The sequence below is a fragment of the Gorilla gorilla genome, chromosome 14 (assembly GCF_029281585.2).
Source record: "Gorilla gorilla gorilla isolate KB3781 chromosome 14, NHGRI_mGorGor1-v2.1_pri, whole genome shotgun sequence".
NCBI lineage: Eukaryota > Metazoa > Chordata > Mammalia > Primates > Hominidae > Gorilla > Gorilla gorilla.
In genome coordinates this window covers 90,418,039-90,443,360 of record NC_073238.2, presented here as the reverse complement: position 1 = coordinate 90,443,360, position 25,322 = coordinate 90,418,039, and the positions used below count along the sequence as shown (strand labels likewise).

Sequence of the window (25,322 nt, the reverse complement as noted above, 5' to 3'; positions counted from 1 at the left end):
TCCAATCCTATCTTTATATGGCATTCTTCCTGTGTGTCTGTGTTTTCACAGGCCATCTTTTTAGAAGGACACCAGTCATATTAAGATTAGGGGCCCTCCTTACCCCAGTATGAGCTCATTATAACTAGTTATATCATCTCCAACAACTCTATTCCCAAATAAGGTCACAATCTAAGGTACTAGGGCTTAGGACTTCAATATATTTATTTTTGGGGTAGGGGGGAACAATTCAACCTATAGCACTATCCCATCAAAGACCCAATTCTAGAATCTATTATTCTTCACAATGGAAATCATGTTCATTCATTTCTTTAAAAAACCTTTGATCTCCTATATGTATCAGTCACTATGCTAGATGCTGTGAACACAAAAATGGCTAGTATGACAAGTCTGGCTCAGATTATTCATTCTTCTTCTGGAAGTGTCAACTAAGGCTTCTAACATCCTCCTCCTCAAGGAATCCTTAGAGGTCAGTCTTCACAGTTCCCCTACAACTGCTCATGGACATGCAACAAATGTCACAGTCCACTGTAATGCTCTGTGGCACATTTATTACGTGGTGCTTTCTTGCTTGTTTGCTAATTTATTTGCCTTGTCGTCCTTCCTTCACTAGAATGTAAACTCTTTGAGATCATGGTTTGTGACTTCTTTGTTCCTCTGATACGCAGCTGTAAACTAGAAAAATCTTCAACCTAGTAGGCATTCAATTATTTAAAAAACAAACATTCTTTGACTATCTACCTGTCAGACTATCTGTATATTAGTCCTCATAACAACCCTTCCAGGCATCTGCTGGAGCCCTAATTCATACTTGGAATTAAGGCTTTGAAAAGTTTTAATATAACCATCCTGACAAACAGGCATCAGAAGGAGTCAAGTGAGGCATGATGACAACTTTAAACCAATTGGACTTAGCCCAATTCTGCAGCTGTGGTCACTCTTATGCTCCTATAGCCAATCGAAAATGCTCAGTGTCCTGTATTCGAAAAATATTCCTATTTAATATACCGGAAATACAGTTCACTTTAATTTCTAAAGATAAAATCTAAACTAGATAGAATTTCTGAAGCTTGAAATAGAAATACTTGGAGAGATCTTTGAATTTAAAAATAAAATACATTTGTGCTTTCATATAATCATACGATCAGAAAATTGAATAAAACCTCACTGGCCAACAACAACAAACCACTACAATTCGAGCATTCCAAATATGCAGGGTGTTTGAGATCAAAGTCTAATTTGCTTTAAAATGCATGTAATTGATCCAAGAAATGACAATTTTAAATTAAAGCAATAAGCTATTTAATTCAAGCCATTTGAAAAAATATTTTCAATACTATTGAAACTTACTATTAAAAGTATATTATATAATAATAAGATATTTTATAAGTCATTTTTATATAAAGCTTACTTGTTTTATTAAACTGAATATTTCCTCCAAGAAAGCGCAGTGGCTCACGCTTGTAATTCCAGCACTTTGGGAGGCCGAGGCGGGCAAATCCCAAGGTCAGGAGATCAAGACTATCCGGGCCAACGTGGTGAAACCCTGTCTCTACTAAAAAAAATACAAAAAAAAAAAAATTAGCTGGGTGTGGTGCCGCGCACCTGTAGTCCCAGCTACTCAGGAAGCTGAGGCAGGGGAATCGCTTCAACCCAGAAGGCAGAGTTTGCAGGGAGCCAAGATCACCCCACTGCTCTCCAGCCCAGTGACAGAGTAAGACTCCATCTCAAAAAAATTTAAAAAAACACTTCAAAAACTAAATTTTTTTCATTTTATTCCTTAAATAACAAACCTCTTCTGACTCACTGTATTACTAGTAGAAAATTGTGAGTGTGTGTGTGTGTGTGTGTGTGTGTGTATACATATACACACAGAACCCACCAATCTTAGGTGTTCTCCCATTTTTGGAAAGGGCTCACAAGCTCCAGGGTCCTACAAACCTCCCCTCTCCTCCTGAAGAGGCGGTGAGTGGGGGTGGGACAAATAGAGTCACAGCATGAGAATGATTTTTAGAAAAGTACAGGATAAAACTTGAGTAGAAATATTTAAATTGTACAGCTCTATGTGTATGTATACACACACACACACACACACACACACACACACACGTAATTTTTTTTTTTTTTTTGAGACGGAGTCTCGCTCTGTCACCCAGGCTGGAGTTCAGGGGCATGATCTCGGCTCACTGCAAGCTCCACCTCCTGGGTTCACACCATTCTCCTGCCTCAGCCTCCCCAGCAACTGGGACTACAGGCACACGCAGCCATACCTGGCTAATTTTTGTATTTTTAGTAGAGACAGGGTTTCACCATGTTAGCCAGGATGTTCTTGATCTCCTGACCTTGTGATCCGCCCGCCTTGGCCTCCCAAAGTGCTGGGATTAAAGGCGTGAGCCACTGCACCCGGCCTATATAATTTGAAACCACTAAAATTATTAGGTCAGCTGTCTATTAATGATAGATATAGAATGGAGGCAACTTGGTAGGAAGGAAGGAATTAATATTTGAGCCGAGCTGCTCTGAGAACTTTATGTATATTTTATTTTGAAATAAAATTATTAAAAAACTTTTCATTCCTTCTCTCCTAGACAGATATTTTCTGAGAAACACTCTGCAACCAACACCCTTATCAAGAATTTAATGACATTTTCATAACTTCTGCAAATCCAGAAATTTTGGTATTGCTAACTTTAATTACCCATGCCTTTAACATCTGTAAACACATGAATGGTCAAACAGAAGCTTCCTGAATGCACTATAAACAGCATGAATAGTCTAAAAATAGTAAGGTTTCTGTTTACATTCTAATTATTAGCTATCTTAAACTTCAGAGTTTTCTGAACTTGATTTAACAGACTCCTATCATTGCGTTGATTTTTAAGGATTTCTAACATTTTAAAAATTATCCATCATTTGTATTTGATTATAAATTATTTCCACAGACAGAGCCCCACACTATTATTGTCCTCTGAAATGTCTTACCCCATCTGAGTAGCTACCTTGGGACAGTGTGGGGTATATTTTATACACAAAATCCTGATTCGAAAGCTAGAAAGAACCTACAGAACCATCACATTCATTTTATGGGTAATATTATTTTGGCAAAGAGAAAGACAGAGACTTGTGCAACCTCACACAGGACTTTGGTGGGAAACCTATTACATAAAGTAACAGAGTTAGCAGGCCTTGACTATTTTGGAAATGCACTTAGGATCTGTGTGCTGGCTGAGGGTAATGCACAAGCATCATGTGGCAGAAAAATAACAACTGGTGCACATCTCGCACTCTGGGCCACCATTGTGGTAGCCAGCAAACAGCGCACACAGGGCTGAGCTTCAGAAGGTGACCCTGAACAAATGCAATTTGTGGAAGAAATAAGCCAAGAAATGAAACATATGAAGTTTGAGGGCACAAACATCAAAACAAACAAACAATTAAAAATTAAAATAAGGGAGGAGCCAAGATGGCCGAATAGGAACAGCTCCAGTCTACAGCTCCCAGCATGAGTGACGCAGAAGACGGGTGATGTCTGCATTTCCATCTGCGGTACCGTGTTCATCTCACTAGGGAGTGCCAGACAGTGGGCGCAGGACAGTGGGTGCAGCGCACCATGCATGGGCCAAAGCAGAGCGAGGCATTGCCTCACTCGGGAAGTGCAAGGGGTCAGGGAGTTCCCTTTCCTAGTCAAAGAAAGGGGTGACAGACAGTACCTGGAAAATCGGGTCACTCCCACCTCAATACTGTGCTTTTCCGACAGGCTTAAAAAACGGCACACCAGGAGATTATATCCCACACATGGCTCGGAGGGTCCTACGCCCACGGAGTCTCGCTAATTGCTAGCACAGCAGTCTGAGATTGAACTGCAAGGCAGCAGCGAGGCTGGGGGAGGGGCGCCCACCATTGCTCAGGCTTGAGTAGGTAAACAAAGCGCCTGGGAAGCTCAAACTGGGTGGAGCCCACCACAGCTCAAGGAGGCCTGCCTGCCTCTGTAAGCTCCACCTCTGCGGGCAGGGCACAGACAAACAAAAGATAGCAATAACCTCTGCAGACTTAAATGTCCCTGTCTGACAGCTTTGAAGAAAGTAGTGGTTCCCCCAGCACGCAGCTTGAGATCTGAGAATGGTCAGACTGCCTGCTGAAGTGGGTCGCTGACTCCCGAGTAGCCTAACTGGGAGGCACCCCCCAGTAGGGGCAGACTGACACCTCACATGGCCGGGTACTCCTCTGAGACAAAACTTCCAGAGGAACGATCAGACAGCAGCATTCGTGGTTCACGAAAATCCGCTGTTCTGCAGACACCGCTGCTGATACCCAGGCAAACAGCGTCTGGAGTGGACCTCTAGCAAACTCCAACAGACCTGCAGCTGAGGGTCCTGTCTGTTAGAAGGAAAACTAACAAACAGAAAGGACATCCACACCAAAAACCCATCTGTACATCACCATCATCAAAGACCAAAAGCAGACAAAACCACAAAGATGGGGAAAAAACAGCAGAAAAACTGGAAACTCTAAAAAGCAGAGCGCCTCTCCTCCTCCAAAGGAACACAGTTCCTCACCAGCAACGGAACAAAGCTGGACAGAGAATGACTTTGACGAGTTGAGAGAAGAAGGCTTCAGAAAATCAAACTACTCCGAGCTACGGGAGGAAATTCAAACCAAAGGCAAAGAAGCTGAAAACTTTGAAAAAAATTTAGACGAACGTATAACTAGAATAACCAATACAGAGAAGAGCTTAAAGGAGCTGATGGAGCTGAAAGCCAAGGCTAGAGAACTACGTGACAAACACAGAAGCCTCAGGAGCTGATGCGATCAACTGGAAGAAAGGGTATCAGTGATGGAAGATGAAATGAATGAAATGAAGTGAGAAGGGAAGTTTAGAGAAAAAAGAATAAAAAGAAACGAACAAAGCCTCCAAGAAATATGGGACTATCTGAAAAGACCAAATCTACGTCTGATTGGTGTACCTGAAAGTGACAGGGAGAATGGAACCAAGTTGGAAAACACTCTGCAGGATATTATCCAGGAGAACTTCCGCAATCTAGCAAGGCAGGCCAATGTTCAGATTCAGGAAATACAGAGAATGACACAAAGATACTCCTCGAGAAGAGCAACTCCAAGACACATAATTGTCAGATTCACCAAAGTTGAAATGAAGGAAAAAATGTTAAGGGAAGCCAGAGAGAAACATCGGGTTACCCACAAAGGGAAGCCCATCAGACTAACAGCGGATCTCTCGGCAGAAACTCTACAAGCCAGAAGAGAGTGGGGGCCAATATTCAACATTCTTAAAGAAAAGAATTTTCAACCCAGAATTTCATATCCAGCCAAACTAAGCTTCATAAGTGAAGGAGAAATAAAATACTTTACAGACAAGCAAATGCTGAGAGATTTTGTCACCACCAGGCCTGCCCTAAAAGAGCTCCCGAAGGAAGCACTAAACATGGAAAGGAACAACCGATACCAGCCGCTACAAAATGATGCCAAAATGTAAAGACCATCGAGACTAGGAAGAAACTACATCAACTAACGAGCAAAATAACCAGCTAACATCATAATGACAGGATCAAATTCACACATAACAATATTAACTTTAAATGTAAATGGACTAAATGCTCCAATTAAAAGACACGGACTGGCAAATTGGATAAAGAGTCAAGACCCATCAGTGTGCTGTATTCAGGAAACCCATCTCACGTGCAGAGACACACATAGGCTCAAAATAAAAGGATGGAGGAAGATCTACCAAGCAAATGGAAAACAAAAAAAGACAGGGGTTGCAATCCCAGTCTCTGATAAAACAGACTTTAAACCAACAAAGATCAAAAGAGACAAAGAAGGCCATTACATTATGGTAAAGGGATCAATTCAAAAAGAAGAGCTAACTATCCTAAATATATATGCACCCAACACAGGAGCACCCAGATTCATAAAGCAAGTCCTGAGTGACCAACAAAGAGACTTAGACTCCCACACAATAATAATGGGAGACTTTAACATCCCACTGTCAACATTAGGCAGATCAACGAGACAGAAAGTTAACAAGGATACCCAGGAATTGAACTCGGCTCTGCACCAAGCGGACCTAATAGACATCTACAGAACTCTCCACCCCAAATCAACAGAATATACATTTTTTTCAGCACCACACCACACCTATTCCAAAATTGACCACATACTTGAAAGTAAAGCTCTCCTCAGCAAATGTAAAGGAACAGACATTATAACAAACTGTCTCTCAGACCACAGGGCAATCAAACTAGAACTCAGGATTAAGAAACTCACTCAAAACCACTCAACTACATGGAAACTGAACAACCTGCTCCTGAATGACTACTGGGTACATAATGAAATGAAGGCAGAAATAAAGATGTTCTTTGAAACCAATGAGAACAAAGACACAACATACCAGAAGCTCTGGGACACATTCAAAGCAGTGTGTAGAGGGAAATTTATAGCACTAAATGCCCACAAGAGAAAGCAGGAAAGATCCAAAATTGACACCCTAACATCACAATTAAAAGAACTAGAAAAGCAAGAGCAAACACATTCAAAAGCTAGCAGAAGGCAAGGAATAACTAAAATTAGAGCAGAACTGAAGGAAATAGAGATACAAAAAACCCTTCAAAAAATTAATGAATCCAGGAGCTGGTTTTTTGAAAGGATCAACAAAATTGATAGACTGCTAGCAAGACTAATAAAGAAAAAAAGAGAGAAGAATCAAATAGATGCAACAAAAAATGATAAAGGGGATATCACCACTGATCCCACAGAAATACAAACTACCATCAGAGAATACTACAAAATCCTCTACGCAAATAAACTAGAAAATCTAGAAGAAATGGATAAATACCTCGACACATACACTCTCCCAAGACTAAACCAGGAAGAAGTTGAATGTCTGACCAGACCACAACAGGATCTGAAATTGTGGCAATAATCAATAGCTTACCAACCAAAAACAGTCCAGGACCAGATGGATTCACAGCCGAATTCTACCAGAGGTACAAGGAGGAACTGGTACCATTCCTTCTGAAACTATTCCAGTCAATAGAAAAAGAGGGAATCCTCCCTAACTCATTTTATGAGGCCAGCATCATCCTGATACCAAAGCCTGCCAGAGACACAACCAAAAAAGAGAATTTTAGACCAATATCCTTGATGAACATTGATGCAAAAATCCTCAATAAAATACTGGCAAACCGAATCCAGCAGCACATCAAAAAGCTTATCCACCATGATCAAGTGGGCTTCATCCCTGGGATGCAAGGCTGGTTCAATATACGCAAATCAATAGATGTAATCCAGCATATAAACAGAACCAAAGACAAAAACCACATGATTATCTCAATAGATGCAGAAAAGGCCTTTGACAAAATTCAACAACCCTTCATGCTAAAAACTCTCAATAAATTAGGTATTGATGGGACATATCTCAAAATAATAAGAGCTATCTATGACAAACCCACAGCCAATATCATACTGAATGGGCAAAAACTGGAAGCATTCCCTTTGAAAACTGGCACAAGACAGGGATGCCCTCTCTCACCACTCCTATTCAACATAGTGTTGGAAGTTCTGGCCAGGGCAATTAGGCAGGAGAAGGAAATAAAGGGTATTCAATTAGGAAAAGAGGAAGTCAAATTGTCCCTGTTTGCAGATGACATGATTGTATATTTAGAAAACCCCATCGTCTCAGCCCAAAATCTCCTTAAGCTGATAAGCAACTTCAGCAAAGTCTCAGGATACAAAATCAATGTGCAAAAATCACAAGCATTCTTATACACCAATAACAGACAAACAGAGAGCCAAATCATGAGTGAACTCCCATTCACAATTGCTTCAAAGAGAATAAAATACCTAGGAATCCAACTTACAAGGGATGTGAAGGACCTCTTCAAGGAGAACTACAAACCACTGCTCAATGAAATAAAAGAGGATACAAACAAATGGAAGAACATTCCATGCTCATGGATAGGAAGAATCAATATCGTGAAAATGGCCATACTGCCCAAGGTAATTTATAGATTCAATGCCATCCCCATCAAGCTACCAATGACTTTCTTCAGAGAATTGGAAAAAACTACTTTAAAGTTCATATGGAACCAAAAAAGAGCCCACATCACCAAGTCAATCCTAAGCCAAAAGAACAAAGCTGGAGGCATCACACTACCTGACCTCAAACTATACTACAAGGCTACAATAACCAAAACAGCATGGTACTGCTACCAAAACAGAGATATAGACCAATGGAACAGAACAGAGCCCTCAGAAATAATGCCGCATATCTACAACTATCTGATCTTTGACAAACCTGACAAAAACAAGAAATGGGGAAAGGATTGCCTATTTAATAAATGGTGCTGGGAAAACTGGCTAGCCATATGTAGAAAGCTGAAACTGGATCCCTTCCTTACACCTTATACAAAAATCAATTCAAGATGGATTAAAGACTTAAATGTTAGACCTAAAACCATAAAAACCCTTGAAGAAAATCTAGGCATTACCATTCAGGACATAGGCATGGGCAAGGACTTCATGACTAAAACACCAAAAGCAATGGCAACAAAAGACAAAATTAACAAATGGGATCTAATTAAACTAAAGAGCTTCTGCACAGCAAAAGAAACTACCATCAGAGTGAACAGGCAACCTACAAAATGGGAGAAAATGTTCACAACCTACTCATCTGACAAAGGGCTAATATCCAGAATCTACAATGAACTCAAACAAATTTACAAGAAAAAAACAAACAACCCCATCAAAAAGTGGGCGAAGGACATGAACAGACACTTCTCAAAAGAAGACATTTATGCAGACAAAAAACACATGAAAAAATGCTCATCATCACTGGCCATCAGAGAAATGCAAATCAAAACCACAATGAGATACCATCTCACACCAGTTAGAATGGTGATCATTAAAAAGTCAGGAAACAACAGGTGCTGGAGAGGATGTGGAGAAATAGGAACATTTTTACACTGTTGGTGGGACTGTAAACTAGTTCATCCATTGTGGAAGTCAGTGTGGCGATTCCTCAGGGATCTAGAACTAGAAATACCATTTGACCCAGCCATCCCATTACTGGGTATATACCCAAAGGATTATAAATCATGCTGCTATAAAGACACATGCACATGTATGTTTATTGCGGCATTATTCACAATAGCAAAGACTTGGAACCAACCCAAATGTCCAACAATGATAGACGGGATTAAGAAAATGTGGCACATATACACCACGGAATACTATGCAGCCATAAAAAATGATGAGTTCATGTCCTTTGTAGGGACATGGATGAAACTGGAAATCATCATTCTCAGTAAACTATCGCAAGGACAAAAAACCAAACACTGCATGTTCTCACTCATAGGTGGGAATTGAACAATGAGAACACATGGACACAGGAAGGGGAACATCACACTCTGGGGACTGTTGTGGGGTGGGGGGAGGGGGGAGGGATAGCATTAGGAGATATACCTAATGCCAAATGACGAGTTAATGGGTGCAGCACACCAGCATGGCACATGTATACATATGTAACTAACCTGCACGTTGTGCACATGTACCCTAAAACTTAAAGTATAATAAAAAAAGAGAAAAAAAGCAAAGTATAGGCAATACATGTGCTACCATTTATCTAAAATTATATATACATAAGTACATATTATATGTTTATTTGTAAATTAAATTTTTCTGAAATGATACAGGAGAAAATAGGAAACATGGATCTGAGGTAGAAGGTATTCGTACTTTGTATATATTTTGATGTTGAAATTTTCTACTATATACATGCATTTTTCATTTTTAAAATTAGCAATTTAGTTTAGAAATTAGTAACCAGTAAAACACAAGTATGTCATCTATATCATTTGTGCCATTTAAATATACATCTAGTTTTTCTTATTAAATAAATAAATAAATAAATAAATAAAAGCCTCCAGGCAAAAGGAAAACAGAGAAACGAACTACAGATAAAAGGAGGACATCACCAAACACACTTTGCTTCAGCAAAAAAACCATAACCTAATTTCAATGGTAATTGCAGATACAAAAATCTGCCTAGGCCCACCTCTTTACATTTCAAAGACAAATAAATTTAGTTGTGAAGATAATTTACTACTTACCAATCCTGCTATTGGTGTAGACAGTCTATTGATCTTCTTAATGATGCCAGGTTTAAGCTTATTAATCAAACTGAAAGTAAATAAATAACAGATGGAATTACAAGATGCCAATATCAGGTTTTTTTTTAGCATTCTCAAAAATCACATATATCACTATTCCCTCCCCTCAATGTGTTATACAGAGAGCCAACAGCCCATCAAAAAGCAAATAACCAAGATATCAAGTCTAGAGACAAAGAAGAGCACCACACACAACGGTGAGTGGTTCTCCATAGTCTATATCCTTTATGTGTAGACACAGACCCACTTCTATATCCAAAGCCACCCTTCAAAGAGTTAGTTTCACATTAAAGAAAAGTAATATTTGGTTCTGCTTCAACTGCCAGTTTAAGAATCTCTTCATCATAATTTATCTCACTTCACCCAAAGAATACTATTTTCTACTAATAGTTTTCATTAATTGTTTTTCTCAAACCGATCATTTTTAAAGGTAGCTTCAAAATCATATTATTTTGCCACATTTAAAAGGTGAGGTGGACTCATACAAATAGTCAACTAGTTTTTATTGGTAACTCATTCAAGTCCATAATTGATTGCTTTATTACCGCAGCAGAATGACTGGGCAAACATTAAATTCAATGTACCAGAACTCCCCCAAATTAACTAAGTTACCTCAGAATCTAGTATTTTAGATTAAACAGAACCAGTTTAAGTTAATATGAAAGATATTGCAAAGATATCTATGTCTCCCAACTCTATAAAAAAGAAACTCGGCTTTGACAACTGAAACTTGAGTACGATTTTGCTTCTAAATCTAGATTATTATGAATTCTTTTTTCTTGATTTGTTCACTGACACTGTGCCAGGTTGCGTAGAAATTTAATACTATAAAAATGCTTTTCTATTAATGTTAGCTTGGTTAATTAATCATTAATCACTGTCAGAGAACAGTATCTTGAAACTGATTTTCCTATTCAAAAACCCATCCACAAGAAATAATTTTTTAGGCTGTAACAGAGCTCCAAAAAGAAAGCAAATAAAGGAGAAATCATTAAACATTCTTAATTTACTGGTCTCCTTAGCACAATGGGCAGCAAAAAAAAAAAAAAATCTGAAGCCTGTGGAATGTCACTCCTTCAACATTCCAAAGACTTATATATACACACTTGAGTTTGCTGGAAATAAAAAAAGACAAAAGTCTTGATTTAATAACCTACAGAATGTTGTTCAACAGGATTCAAAATTATAAAACAGTGGCTTATGAAGATCTAGTTTGGTGAACAAAGATGTTTTCCTGTTTTCATGGTTTCTACACACAAAGATCATTAGACAAGTTACTTAATATAGTTAATAATACCATTCTCTCAACGCAATTTCCTAGAACAATTATTCCATGATACCTAATTTCTGATTTGTACACAGAAAGCCAAGTAGAAAGAAAAGCTTTCTCCCTTCATGTCCACATGATTTTTTTCTTAATCACTAGCTGAGGAGTCAGAAAAGAATTAAGTTTATAAGAAATAACAATTGCAAATTAATTCTTCTAGTTGTTCCCTATTAACAAGGTATTTCTATATTTCTGTTACTGGTGGCATTCTTGCAATGCATAGAAGAACTAGTAACTGCAGCATTACTGAATAGGAACATAATTCTGGAAAGTATAAATCAAGAAATTATTTGCAGTTTGTGACCACTAGCTCAGCACTGACTTATAGTAACTTGTATTTTGAAATTTGATCTTTAAATGACATAAATTAGAGGCCATTATGAGCTGAGGCAACATATAAAATGTCAGGAAAGTCTGGCAGGAGGAAGAGTATCATAAATTTCTGCTCCACCTATTTGAGTCACTGGTGACTTTGGCCAGGTCATTCAGTTAACCTGTTTATATCACATACCATTCTTATATTACAGGTTTCATAAGAGAAAGTACATTTTAAAAAAATACAGTTTCTGGAATTAATAATAGCACAACCTACTCTCAATTCGGTCAGCCAAGGGAAGTAAGAGATACAGGTAAAGGAAATAGAAAAGATAAATGATGTCTCCCAATAATGAGTTAATTAACACTTCCCTCATCAGAAGGTTCAAAGCTATTACTTAGAAGCGACAGACACACAATGGATTAGCATTCCTTTTCCACCCTAAACCTTCAAGTACATGTGCAAACACGGAAATAAGCTGAGGAAAAAACAATACTCTGAATAACACACAAAGTAGCCTCTAAAAAATTGAGTCACTAAAGGAAAACGCTGTTTTATTTTGTTAGTAGTCACAATTCTAAGGACTACAAGATGGAGAAAAGACACATATAATCTTAGCAAATACTGAACACCCATTAAATTTTGAATCATCAAAAATTATTTTCATATACAATTAAAGGAAACCCTTTTAGAATAGTTCTTTTAAGGAGAAAAACAATGGGTCTTATAAAATCTAAACTTCTGTGAAATTTAAGTCTGCCTAGAGGATTAGGGGCATAGCCTTACGTCAAATCAAAAACAAGTATCATCTACGGAAATACTCTTCTACAAATAGAACTTCTTTGCATAATAAGCAATCTTCAATCACACATATGGAATTCCTAAGGTAACACTGGCTTCAGGTAACTGATTCTATTCAAGATTCAGATAACATAATAACCTTCCAGATACCTCTATGTACTAGGATCTAGAATCAGTCAAGGAGCCATTTTTTCAGCCTGTATTCCCTTGTTCCATCCCTCTAGCCCTAGGTAGAATTCTCTCTCTCTTCCCCCAAGACTTTCCTTAGGCCACAGCCTAAACCTGGTTATGTGCTTGGTTAGTACAGCAGAGGCTTGCTCTTTTGGTAGGATTAAAACCAGAAGGAAGCACCTAGTAATCTGACACCTCCCAAGTCAGAGCATTCACAGGTTTGTCCTGCAATTTCTCTCCTTCTCCTTCAGCTCATCCCTTGCTAGGATCTGAATGTTGGAATTCCTCCCAAAACTCATACTTTGAAATCCTAACCCTGAAAGTAACAGTACTAGGAGGTGGAGCCCCTGGAAGGTGATTAGGTCATGAGAGTAGAACCCTCACGAACGGGATTAGTTCCCTCATAAAAGAGGCTCCTGAAAGCTGCCTTGCCCCTTCCACAACAAGAGGTTACAGTGAGAAGTCTGTCTATGAAGGAAGCAGGTCCTCACTATATGCCAAATATGCCAGTGCCATGATCTTAAACTTCCCAGCCTCCAGAACTGTGATAAATCAATTTCTATTGTTTATAAACTACCTAATTTATGGTATCTTGATATAGCAGCAGCCCAAACAGACTAAGACATCTCTCAAGTTGCCTCCTTCCTTTTCTTCTCACTCCCCTCCCTCACTTTCAAATTGTCCACTCCCTTCAAAGGAGTTGCACAATGACAGATACTAGAGAGCTGGCTCTGTTCAAAAGCCTTGTCAGTGAATATAACCCACTTTAAATATAACTCAGTTCAGAAAACTGTACATAAAGCTCAATATAATGTCTGGCTCAGTTATAAAAGCTTTAGTGAGAACAGAATTTGATGCTCTATTTCTAATAGTGTCCAGAAGCTAGTTCTAAATGCCAAATCTCATTTTTCCCTTTATCAGAAAGCTTTTCAGCTGAGGTACAAAATTTCTGGACACCTTTTGAGCTCCTATTTCCAAAGATTTTCACAATGAACAAGGAAGATGACATTGAACAACATATCAATACACTGAATGAACTTTTTAACCTGTGAATTATTTTATTAGTCATTCACACATGCATATTTCTAATATCTTTCTGTCACATACATTTTCTAAATATACATCCTCACATTATCAAACTTCTATTAGTAACTAAAGTTTTAAAGATATAATAAAGGCATTATATTTTGTTCACAAATTAAAGAGCAATGATGATTTTGGGGTTTTTTTAATCTTTTATTTTTTTATTTCAGTGGATTTCTGGGGAACAGGTGGTGTTTGGTTACATGAATGAGTTCTTTAGTAGTGATTTCTAAGATTTTGGTGCACTCATCACTTGAGGAGTATCCACTGTACGCAATATGTAGTCTTTTATCCCTCACCACTCCCCACTCTTTCCCCCGAGTCCCCAAAGTCCAATGTATCATTCTTACGCCTTTGCATCCTCATAGCTTAGCTCCCACTTATGAGTGACAACATATAATATTTGGTTTTTCATTCCTGAGTTACTTCACTTAGAATAATGATCTCCCATTCTGTCCAGGTTGCTGCAAATGCCATTTCATTCCTTTTTATGGCTGAGTAGTATTCCATGGTATATGCATATATACACCACATTTTCTTTATCCACTCATTGATTGATGGGCATTTGGGCTGGGTCCATATTCTTGCAAGTGCAAATTGCGCTGCTATAAACATGGGTGTGCAAGTATCTTTTTCATATAATGACTTATTTTCCTCTGGTAGATACCTAGTAATGGCAGATCCTTAAGGAATCTCCACACTGTTTTCCATAGTGGCTGTACTAGTTTACATTCCCACCAGCAGTGTAAAACAGTTCCCTTTTCACTGCATCCACACCAACAACTATTTTTTTTTAATTTTTTGATTATGGTCACTCTTGCAAGAGTGAGGTGGTATTACATTGTGGTTTTGATTTGCATTTCCCTGATTATTAGTGATGCTGTATATTTTTCCATATGCTTTTTGGCCATTTGTATATCTTCTTTTGAGAATTGTCTATTAATGTCCTTAGCCCACTTTTGATGGGATTGTTTTTTTCTTGCTGATTTGTTTGAGTTCCCTGTAGATTACAGATATCAGTCCTTTGTCAGATGTATAGATTGCAAAGATTTTCTCCCACTCTGTGGGTTGTCTGTTTACTCTGCTGATTATTTCTTTTGCTGTGCAGAAGTTTTTTAATTTAATTAAGTCCCATCTATTTATCTTTGTTGGATTTGCTTTTGGGTTCTTGGTCATGAAGTCTTTGCCTAAGCCAATGTCTAGAAGGGCTTTTTCAGTGTTATCTTCCAGAATCTTTATGGTCTCAGGTCTTAGATTTAAGTCTTTGATCCATCTTTAGTTGACTTTTGTATAAGGTGAGAGATGAGGATCCAGTTTCATTCTTCTACATGTGGCTTGCCAATTATCCCAACACCATTTGTTGAATAGGGTGTCCTTTCCCCACTTTATGTTTTTATTTGCTTTGTGGAAGAGCAGTTGGCTGTAAATACTTGGCTTTATTTCTGGGTTCTTTATTCTGTTCTATTGGTCTATGTGCCTATTTTAAACAATGATTTTTGTTTTATCCACTATATGGCATTAATGCATTTGCTTACTTTTCTTCTAAACACAAATTCTGCTCATTAAGCATTTTAATGTGTACTAAATATGGCAATGTGCTGGGATCAGCAGCAGAGCAATCAGACAGTCCAGCTACCAGAGGCACAGACAGCCCTCTCCCTTTCCAAACAGCATTGCCTAGCACTTAGCAAAAAAAACCTGGCATTTCATAGGTGCTTTACAGATATTTATTAAAATCCACTGCCAAGTTTTTAATGCAGAAATATTTCTGTGAAATATCAAATTCTTCAAAATCTCTATCTTCTTTATAAAGAAATTTTTAAACATTTTACCTCTGCTTTCAAATGCTAGAAATTGCTTTTTGCTCTTACCAACAACACTCCTCCCTAGTATTTTTTTGTTGCCAGAAAAGTCAAACCTTGATATTCTTTACTTATTGTCAACGTTGATCAAAAGAGTAAACTATCAGATACATTAACTTGGACTGGTTATCTTCATTAAGTAAATGCCTTACTAAAATTTTAAATTAATAACTTTTATTTAAATTCATAAGCTGCAATATTTTAAAATAAGTAATCACATGTCCATGGGTAAAATAACCAGTATATATAATTTAAAAGTCTAAAAGCATTCAATATAAATATTTATGATCACTTTAATATTTTCAAAGATTGCTAGTAAAATTGATGTTAAGTTTAATTTCTAGAATTTCTATGGTAGTAATTTTGAATACTGCTGAATTACCTACAACACACAGTAAAAGTTAACAGTAAATGCTAAGATGGGAAAGTGTGTGCAACAGCAACGTCAGTACCAATGTAATTTATAGTCATCACTTTCTTATGATGGAACTTTATTATATAGCCTCACTGTTCTGCTTGAAGCATCCTGAAGTAAGTCTAGCAAAGCTTGAGTAGTCTCAGGGCAGATACCTCTTATCCTGAGACCCTCAATAATTATAGCACTAATGGATTTCACTGAGTAGTAGAAAATTTCCCAATGTCACATCAAAGGCAAAGGGCATTTAGACACAGACCTTACACCCTTCTCAACAATGAACTCAAAGTGGATCACAGACCTAAATATAAAACCAAAAACTATTAAAACTCCTAGAAGAAAACACAGGGGGAAGTCTAGAGACTTTAGGTTTGACAATGACTTTTTAGACAAGACACAAAAAGCACAGTTCATAAACGAAATAATTGACACACTGGACTTCATTAAAATTAAAAATATCTGCTTTGTGAAAGACACTGTCAAGGGAATAAAAAGACAAGCCACAGACTGAGAGAAAATATTTGTAAAAGACATATCTGAAAAGGGACTCTTATCTAAAATATACAAGGAACTCTTAAAAAGTCAACAATAAGAAAATCTGATTAAAAAATGGGCCAAAGACCTTAACAGACACCTCACTAAGGAAGACACGGAGATGTCAAATAAGCACATGAAAAGATGCTCCACATCATATGTTATCAGGGACATGTAAATTAAAATAATGAGATACCACTACACATTTATTAGAATGGCCAAAATTCAGAACGCGGACAACACCAAATGCTGACAACGACGTGGAACAACAAAAACTCTCATTCTCTGCTGGTAGAAATAAAAATGGTACAGACATTTTGAAAGAGTTTGGCAGTTTCTTACGAAACTAAATATGCTCTTACCATATGATCCAGCAATCATGTTCCTTGGTATTTACCAAAAGGAGCTAAAAATTTACATTTACACAAAAAATTGCACATGGATTGTATTAGTCCATTCTCACAGTGCTATTAAGAACTACCTGAGACTAGGTAATTTATGAAGAACAGAGGTTTAATTAACTCAAAATTCCACAGGCTTAACAGGAGGCATGACTGGGAGGCCTCAGGAAATTTACAATCATGGCAGAAGGTGAAGGGGAAGCAAACGGGTCCTACCGTGGCAGAGAAGGACAGACAGCAAGTGAAGGGGGAAGTGCCACACACTTTTAAAACATCAGGTCTCGTGAGAACTCACTCACTATCATGAGAACAGCATGGGGGAAACCCACCCCCATGATCTAATCACCTCCCACCAGGTCCCTCCCCCAACACTGGGAATGACAATTTGACATGAGATTTGGATGGGACACAGGGCCAAACCATATCATGGATGTTCATAGCAGTTTTATTCATAATTGCCATAACTGAGAAGCAACCAAGATAGCCTTCATTTGATGAATGAATAAACAAACTGTGGAACCTCCAGACAGTAGAATGTTATTCAGCACTAAAGAGACACGAACTGGTCGGGTGCAGTGGCTCACGCCTATAATCCCAGCACTTTCGGAGGCCAAGGCGGACAGATCACTTGAGGTCAGGAGTTCGAGACCAGCCTGGCCAACATGGTGAAACCCTGTCTCTACTAAAAATACAAAAATTAGCCAGGCGTGGTGGTGCATGCCTGTAGTCCCAGCTACTCGAGAGGCTGAGGCAGGAGAATCGCTTGAACCCAGGAGGCGGAGGTTGCAGTAAGCCGAGATCGCGCCATTGCACTCCAGCCTGGGGGACAAGAGTGAGACTCCATCTCAAAAAAAAAAAAAAGAGAGAGACATGAGCTATCAAACCATAAAAAGACATGGAAGTAAGTGCATATTACTCAGTGAAAGAAGCCAATCTGAAAAGGCTACGCACTGTATGAGTCCAACTATGTGACATTCTGGAAAAGGCAAAATCATAAAGACAGTAAAGATCGGTGGTTTCCGGGGATTAGAGGTAAGGGAGGGATGAATAGGAGGAGCGCAGAGGATTTCTACAGCAGTGAAACAATTCTGGATGATACTATAATGATGGGTACATGTCATTATACATTTATCCAAAACCATACAACGTACAACACCAAGAACCCTAATGTAAACCATGGACTCTGGGTGATGATGATGTGTCAATGTAGGTCCATCATTTGTAACCAATGTACCCCTCTGGTGGGGGACGTTGATAATGGGGGAGGCTGTGCATGTGTGGGGGCATGGAAAATATGGGATCTTTCTGTACCTTCCCCTCAGTTTTTCTGTGAACCCAAAGCTGTTCTTTTAAAAAGTCTTCAAAACAAAAACAACAGAAAGCAAAAGGAATCTAATGGAGGGACCTGGCTTCCTGTACTATTTAACTACGAAGTAATGTTACTAAATTCCTCTCGATCCCTCAGGTAAATAAGAGTGATATATCAGTCTCTCTCCAGGATTTCAACCCTCAACTTTAAGGCCACAATATTAAAAAACTTCTGCAAAACTTGAAATGAGTCTTTAGAGTGTCTCTACCATAACTGAAGTGAATTTTTAAGTTCATGTTTGCCAAGCTGATTTTCAACTTGATATACTCTTTCTTTGAAACAAAAAATCATGTTTTTGCTAGACACAGCTGTTACATCCCAGGTGAAACGAACCATGATGCTTAAAAAGGCATGCAAATGCCAACCATAAAATACTGCCATTAAGTGAAAACAGATTAAAATTTTTACATTCATTTTTATGAACTTGAACCCTTGCACCATTGTTTGCCTATTGCTGGGCTATCACATAACATGGAGACTGCAAAGCTTATATTACTTGAAAGTGAAGAAAAACAGTTTTCACTAAATTTCAAAAGGCTGTAAAAACAGATCAGGGTTAATAGTGTTGGCATGCTGGAGCACTGTATGTAAGCAACTGTCCTCCTCAGGAAATTCAAAACCAGAAACACCTCTAAGAAAAAAAGCCTTTCCCACTACATGAAAGCCTCTGGGCTTCCCATGGAGCACTGCATGGAAGCCCCAGGGGGCCTACCCATGTCACCGGCACTCCATGTGTGGGTGGAGATCTCCAACTCCAACAAAAAAGATAGAGCTCTCTTGGCAGGAATGACAAGTGACAAAGTTCTCTATCTTACCCCGTGCCTTAAAATGATCATCTGAGTGTCCCACAGTAAACAGTAGTATTTGTAAAAATAAAAAAATATATATTTTTCCATTGAATATGTATATATATATAATCTTTAATAAATTATTACAGTATTTTTAGGCAGATACTGTTGTGGTCACATGGCTGATACAAATAGGAACACCGATAGGGGTGAATATCTTGCTCCTGTCTTTCCAAGATACAAGAAAGGAAAAAGAAGACCTGGTGACAGTGAGAGAAGAGTTGTGTTTTTTTGTTTGTGTTTTCTTTTTTCTTTTTTTTTGAGACGGAGTCTCGCTCTGTTGCCCAGGCTGGAGTGCAGTGGTACCATCTCCACTCACTGCAAGCTCCACCTCCCAGGTTCACGCCATTCTCCTGCCTCAGCCTCCTGAGTAGCTGGGACTACAGGCGCCCGCCACTACACCCAGCTAATTTTTTGTATTTTTAGTAGAGACGGCGTTTCGCCATGTTAGCCAGGATGGTCTCAATCTCCTGACCTCATGATCCGCCTGCCTCGGACTCCCAAACTGCAGGGATTACAGGCGTGAGCCACCGCGCCCGGCCGAGAAGAGTGTTCTTACTGTGAGTCATGTGTTCAAAAAGGCATAAACTTCTGATGCATAGCTGACTGTGGCAGAGACTTGGGATCATTCCAGGGATGGGAGGTACAGACTGACTAACCACTGACACACCCAATCAGACTATCGTCAAGCAAATCTTTCTTCATCAGAGGAAAAAAAAAAAAAAGAGTGTTTTCATTTGAATATTTCCAAGATTGTCATCATAAGATGAGTAACTGGGAAATTACTGATATCATTAGCTGTTTATGTCTCAACCAAATATGTTTGGAAAAGAGGAATAATTCTGCTAGAACCCAGAGCAAAACAAGATCATGGACACTGATGAAGTGATATATCTTTTATATTTTTAAAATATATATAATAAGGCAGTCCACATGAACACTAAGAAATACTGAAGAAAGAAGACAGATTAATGAACACTATTAATAAAATTCATAGCACATTATAACAAGGAACTAAAATCACCTTATAAAAACTTGTCAATCCTTTTATTAATTAGAAAAGCAAAAATATCAGACAGTGTTCCCATCTCACTGTTTAGTAAAACCAAGAGAGACTACAATCATAGACTTTCATCAAGGGAGTATTCCTTGATGAAATCCCAACTCACTAGATGCCACAGTCAAACTAAACAACACTCAAAAGACTAACATGAAGATACTAACTTCAACAGTCAATCAGATTAAAAGGCAATGAACGCATATAACTATCCTCATTACTCAAATGTGTATCTTGTCTGAAACCTCAGTGCATGGTTTATCCCCACTTTAGACTATCTGAAATGTCAGTACACTTCCAATTGGGTGAAAGCTATAAGCTATTCGAACTTTTGACTTTGATATTTCAGAACACCAGTTCAAAAGGAAAGAGTACTACTAATGGATTTTTTTAAAATTGCTGAAATTACTGGATGAAATATTAAGAAAATCTTTAATGGTGGTAATGAATGAGAATGCCTAGAGGTTTCTAATAGGCAACAAGCAGAACCTGTATTTCACAAGAAATATGATTCTGGCAGTGAGCCAGATAGAAGTCAGCCTTTTCCTGTACAAAAATGAATTCAGGTTTTAAAAATATCCTAATCATATTTCAGCTAAAACTTGGGATCTCTAAAATATCCTCAAAGACAGATAGCTTACTATATTTACCACTAATTAAAAAGTCAGGGCTTGTAATACCAGATCTCTGAACAGCTGACTTTGTTTTCCTCTCAGGCATTATATATAACACAGGTGGATGTGGCCACAAACAGCAGTGCCTGCTTAATCATTTCAGAGTGCAACCAGCCAGGCTTTCCTCAGTTACAGGTTTCATACTAAATATGGTTATCTGGGCTTTTTATTCGTTAACACCACAGCTTTTAGATGAATGTGTCGTCATCAAACAGTGACTATAAACAATGTGATTCACAATTTAGAGAAAGATTTTTTAATAAAAATATTATGCAGGACTTTGGTGTCCCACAGTAAATTACAATTGCTGATTACCATGGCTTCAGATTTACTTAAGCTACTTTTGGGAAACATTAATTTAAAGAATACTGGGTACTAAGAGACTGATTAGACTTACGTGGCAATGCACAAAATCCAAATTAGAAAAATTCCAATTAGAAAACAATATTAGAATTAACTTTGGAAGTCTGAGAATTAAAGTGACTTTTTAAAAAGCCAATATATCTCTAAACATTCATCCAAATGTTTGCTGTTGCCATTAAGGTAGAAATTACATATTTATTCTAACCTGTACTGCTTGTGCTCACAATAGTTTTTCATCAACTCTGAATATCCTCCCTGGTCACACTATGCAGATCTTTTCAGGCTGGGTATAGCTTTTGGAAATCACTTCTCATCATTCAGAGCCCAGGCTGATGCATAAGTTGCATTTTAAATCAAAACCTGGTTGTCATTCTCAAACATGTTTAATGATCTATTTATGGGGTCAATGACCCAAAAGTGGGACCCTTAAAATATTATGGGCAATAGTTCATTACTGGAAATATATAACCTACAAAATTACTTCTTTGAAAGATCATATATTTGAGATATATGCTTTTGTAAATCTAAAAAGAAACTCCGTGCTTCATAGGCACACTTCCTTGAAGGCACAAACCTACCCAATTCCTATTCAGACTTGTGGGGTGTATGGTTGATGGCTTTTTTTTTTACTGCAAACATTTAAATAATAGCTAAAGTAGTTTGCAGGTCACATGCCTCTTTCTAATAGGCAATGTTTCCCCTCCATCTTCTAAACATTACTAGAGTACATTTAAATCATACTGTTTTCAAATTAAGATAAAGTAACTTCCCATTAGTGACCAGTTGGGCTATGTGGTCTACTTAAATTAGTTTAAACACGATTTGACTCATTGTCAAACTAATTGAAACACTATTCACATTCCAATGAATGTGACATTGGAAGATAACAAGAAACACACTTTGAACTTTATTCCTGGCCCTTATTCACATGTGTGTCCTATACATGTCACCTATACGTTAGGTGAAACCACATGAAATTGACACTTCTTTAGGTCACAAATGGTTAAATATCAGCAACTTCACATGGAACAAAATTAATAATATCACCTTAAGACAAAGAACTTTGAACACTTGCCAACAGAGCTGACAAGATAGACTGTTATTTACATGCCCATCATCTAGCAACAACTTGTATATATACAAAGTTTGATCGTTTATAAAAACCTTAAAATATATATTGTTGAACTCAGCAACTCTGTGAATTAGGCACATCAGATACCTTGATCTCTACTTTACCGATGAGAAAATAAGGTTCAAATGTTAAATCACTTGGTCAAATGTTCAAAGATGTGAGGTCACTTATTCAAAGGTCCAAAAGTAATGGAGCAAGAAATCTAACCTAGGCCCTTTGACTCCAGACCTTTTGCTGCAAACAACTCCTTCAAAAGGATAATCAAAATCTCTAAGTACTAGTGTATACACTCTCACTGCTTACATGTGGACAGATAGCATAAATACCTGTGCGATAAGTGTCTAGATTGAAATAATTAAGTGCTTTCAAAAATGTGGGTGAGTACTCAAGTACATTCTTAGAATTTATTTGCTCGCTTCTGCAACCTCTACCTTCACCCAGGATTTCATCCTTATGCCTCACAGGCCTGCCTCTCCCTTATTTCCAAAGTTCATATACTTGACTAACTGTACTATGCATCCATTGGGGAACAAAATATTACACTACACATACAATGTAGGCCTTATACTATCAATCATGGTACTAGCCTATTTTACTTCTTTGTAAGCAAAGTCTGGGGTGTGGTTCTCAATGGTATCTATTAATTGAATGAATGGTCCATAACTCAAATTGATTTTGGTAATGTAATGACTCCACTTAAAGCTTAAAGGAAAAATCTACCACTCCAATCATCATGATTTATTGATGAAGCAAAGATTTTGTGTATTAACTTCCAAACCAGGCAATTCTACCCATCAGAATATTCAGACTAAGAGATCAATGGTAACATGTCATAAGGCTTCCTTCTCAATCACCCACCCCCCACTGGCCCACCATGCAATAGAATCTTTCTTGTTTACTAATTAAAAATAATATATATTTTACCAGTGCTATCTTTAGATACAGAGACTGATAACCCCTTCTTCCTACTGTCTCGTATTGTGAGGTATCAATTTGCAGGGATCAAATCTCACCTGTGACCAAGAACACATATCTGTGACTACGGTGGCCATGGGAGGAGCCAAACACCTCATCACTCACACACACACATATCTTTGCTTTTGAATTATTTTTTAAATACTTTAAATACTTACTCACACAGCAGAACACCGTTTTCTAGAGAGGCTCGAAAATCTTTTGTTTCAAAATTCTTCTCTGTTACTGCCTGAAAGATAGGTTTGGTTGTTAATTTTCTCTTAAGCAGGGATAGCACACAAGTCAAATTCAGTATTAGATTAATTAATACGCATTTAATGTTATACTTGAAGGATTTGCATATATAGACTGTTATATCCTATAATCTGTTCCTTATAGGAATATGTACTGTCTGTTTTATATTACAAAGAGATAGTTTAACCATTTTAGTATGATAAATATATGCAGGAAAAAATTACAATGAGTGTTTTCGGTAATATAATCATTTTATTGGATGATACACAAAAGAGCTAAACTAAATTTTCAACATATTGTATATATTTTTTAAAAACCTATGGGTGATCTATTCTACTAAGAATGAATAAAAACAGTATAAGATAGAAACTCAAGATACCAACGACACTGAATACACATATCATTAATTTCAATTCCATCTTTATGTTCTTCAAATTTCATTACAAAGCTAAACAGCAGAGGGCATGACACTTCTTAAACTTATTTATGAAATCGTCCTAATTGATGTAAAGAGCCATTTATTAAAACATCCTGGGGAGAAGACTATTAAATCCTGGCGCAGAGAGACAAAAGAAAGAGAGGTGAGATGGTGAATACTTTAAACAGACAATTCCCAACTTAAGGAACTACAGAGGAACAGGCACCTGCAGTTACCACCACCAATAATGTTGGTGAAACCTCTAGAAAAATCTCTAGATTCTCTCTCTGAAGCGGGAGGTGGCTGGGATAGAAAAGGGGATTCCACAGGGGAAATAGTAGCAGAGAAAATGAAGGTCACAGTGGGGAAAAAAGCTGCCCTAAGAACAACCCCTGGGACTGAGTCCCAGCTCAAGGGGAGGGCAGGGACCAACAGCAGTGACACCAGCTGTCCTGGAGATGCAGCCACCACGTAAGAACAGGAGTAGTCCCTGCTCCACCTGCCACTTCAGAAAGAAATACATTTCTGATATCCTGAACTGGAAAGTCACCAATCTTAAATCCCAGGTTGGCTCCAGGGCTCAACGAAGGGACCTTTACCACCATCCCCCAGCTATCCTCACTACTGCCAGCTTCACGGTCCCCCTAGAATCCCTGTGTGTCTTCATTCTGCATCTCTCCACAGTGCCCAACATCGCTGCAGCTAGACATATCTGTTAACTGACAAAATAATGGTTGTGTTTCTCAGAGGTTGGTCTATACATCTGGACAGGAGCCTGGGCCAGGAGGCAACATGCTCAAACTCAGGAAGAGGTAGATCCTTCCTATACTTGGCATTAATCTACAGAAGGGCTGCACTGCTGCTTTACTTAAACAAAGGCTGAGTGTCTGTTACAGGCATTACCTGAATGCTGGGTAGGAATTTACCGAAAAAAACAAAACACGTTTTGAAGGCAGGCAGCTCTTCCATCAGAGAGTCCACAGCCTCATAAGAAAAATGTAGGGGGTGGAGCCAAGATGGCCAAATAGGAACAGCTCCAGTCTACAGCTCCCAGCGTGAGCGACGCAGAAGACGGGTGATTTCTGCATTTCCAACTGAGGTACTGGCTTCCTCTCACTGGGGAGTGTCAGGAAGTGGGTGCAGGACAGTGGGTGCAGC

At 38.2% G+C, this 25,322-nt stretch overlaps 1 protein-coding gene across 50 annotated transcripts in view; it reads right to left on the bottom strand.

Moving 5' to 3' along the window:
- LMO7 (LIM domain 7) overlaps positions 1–25,322 on the bottom strand; it is a 222,114-nt gene that overhangs the window by 121,183 nt on the left and 75,609 nt on the right. For all 50 annotated transcript variants that reach the window (XM_063697422.1, XM_063697426.1, XM_063697424.1 and 47 more), the window contains 2 exons: positions 23,671–23,741; positions 10,125–10,194 (listed from right to left, as the gene is read on the bottom strand). In XM_063697422.1, the coding sequence (XP_063553492.1) occupies positions 10,125–10,194; positions 23,671–23,741 (141 nt within the window). Of the gene's footprint in view, positions 1–10,124; positions 10,195–23,670; positions 23,742–25,322 lie in introns of those variants that run through there.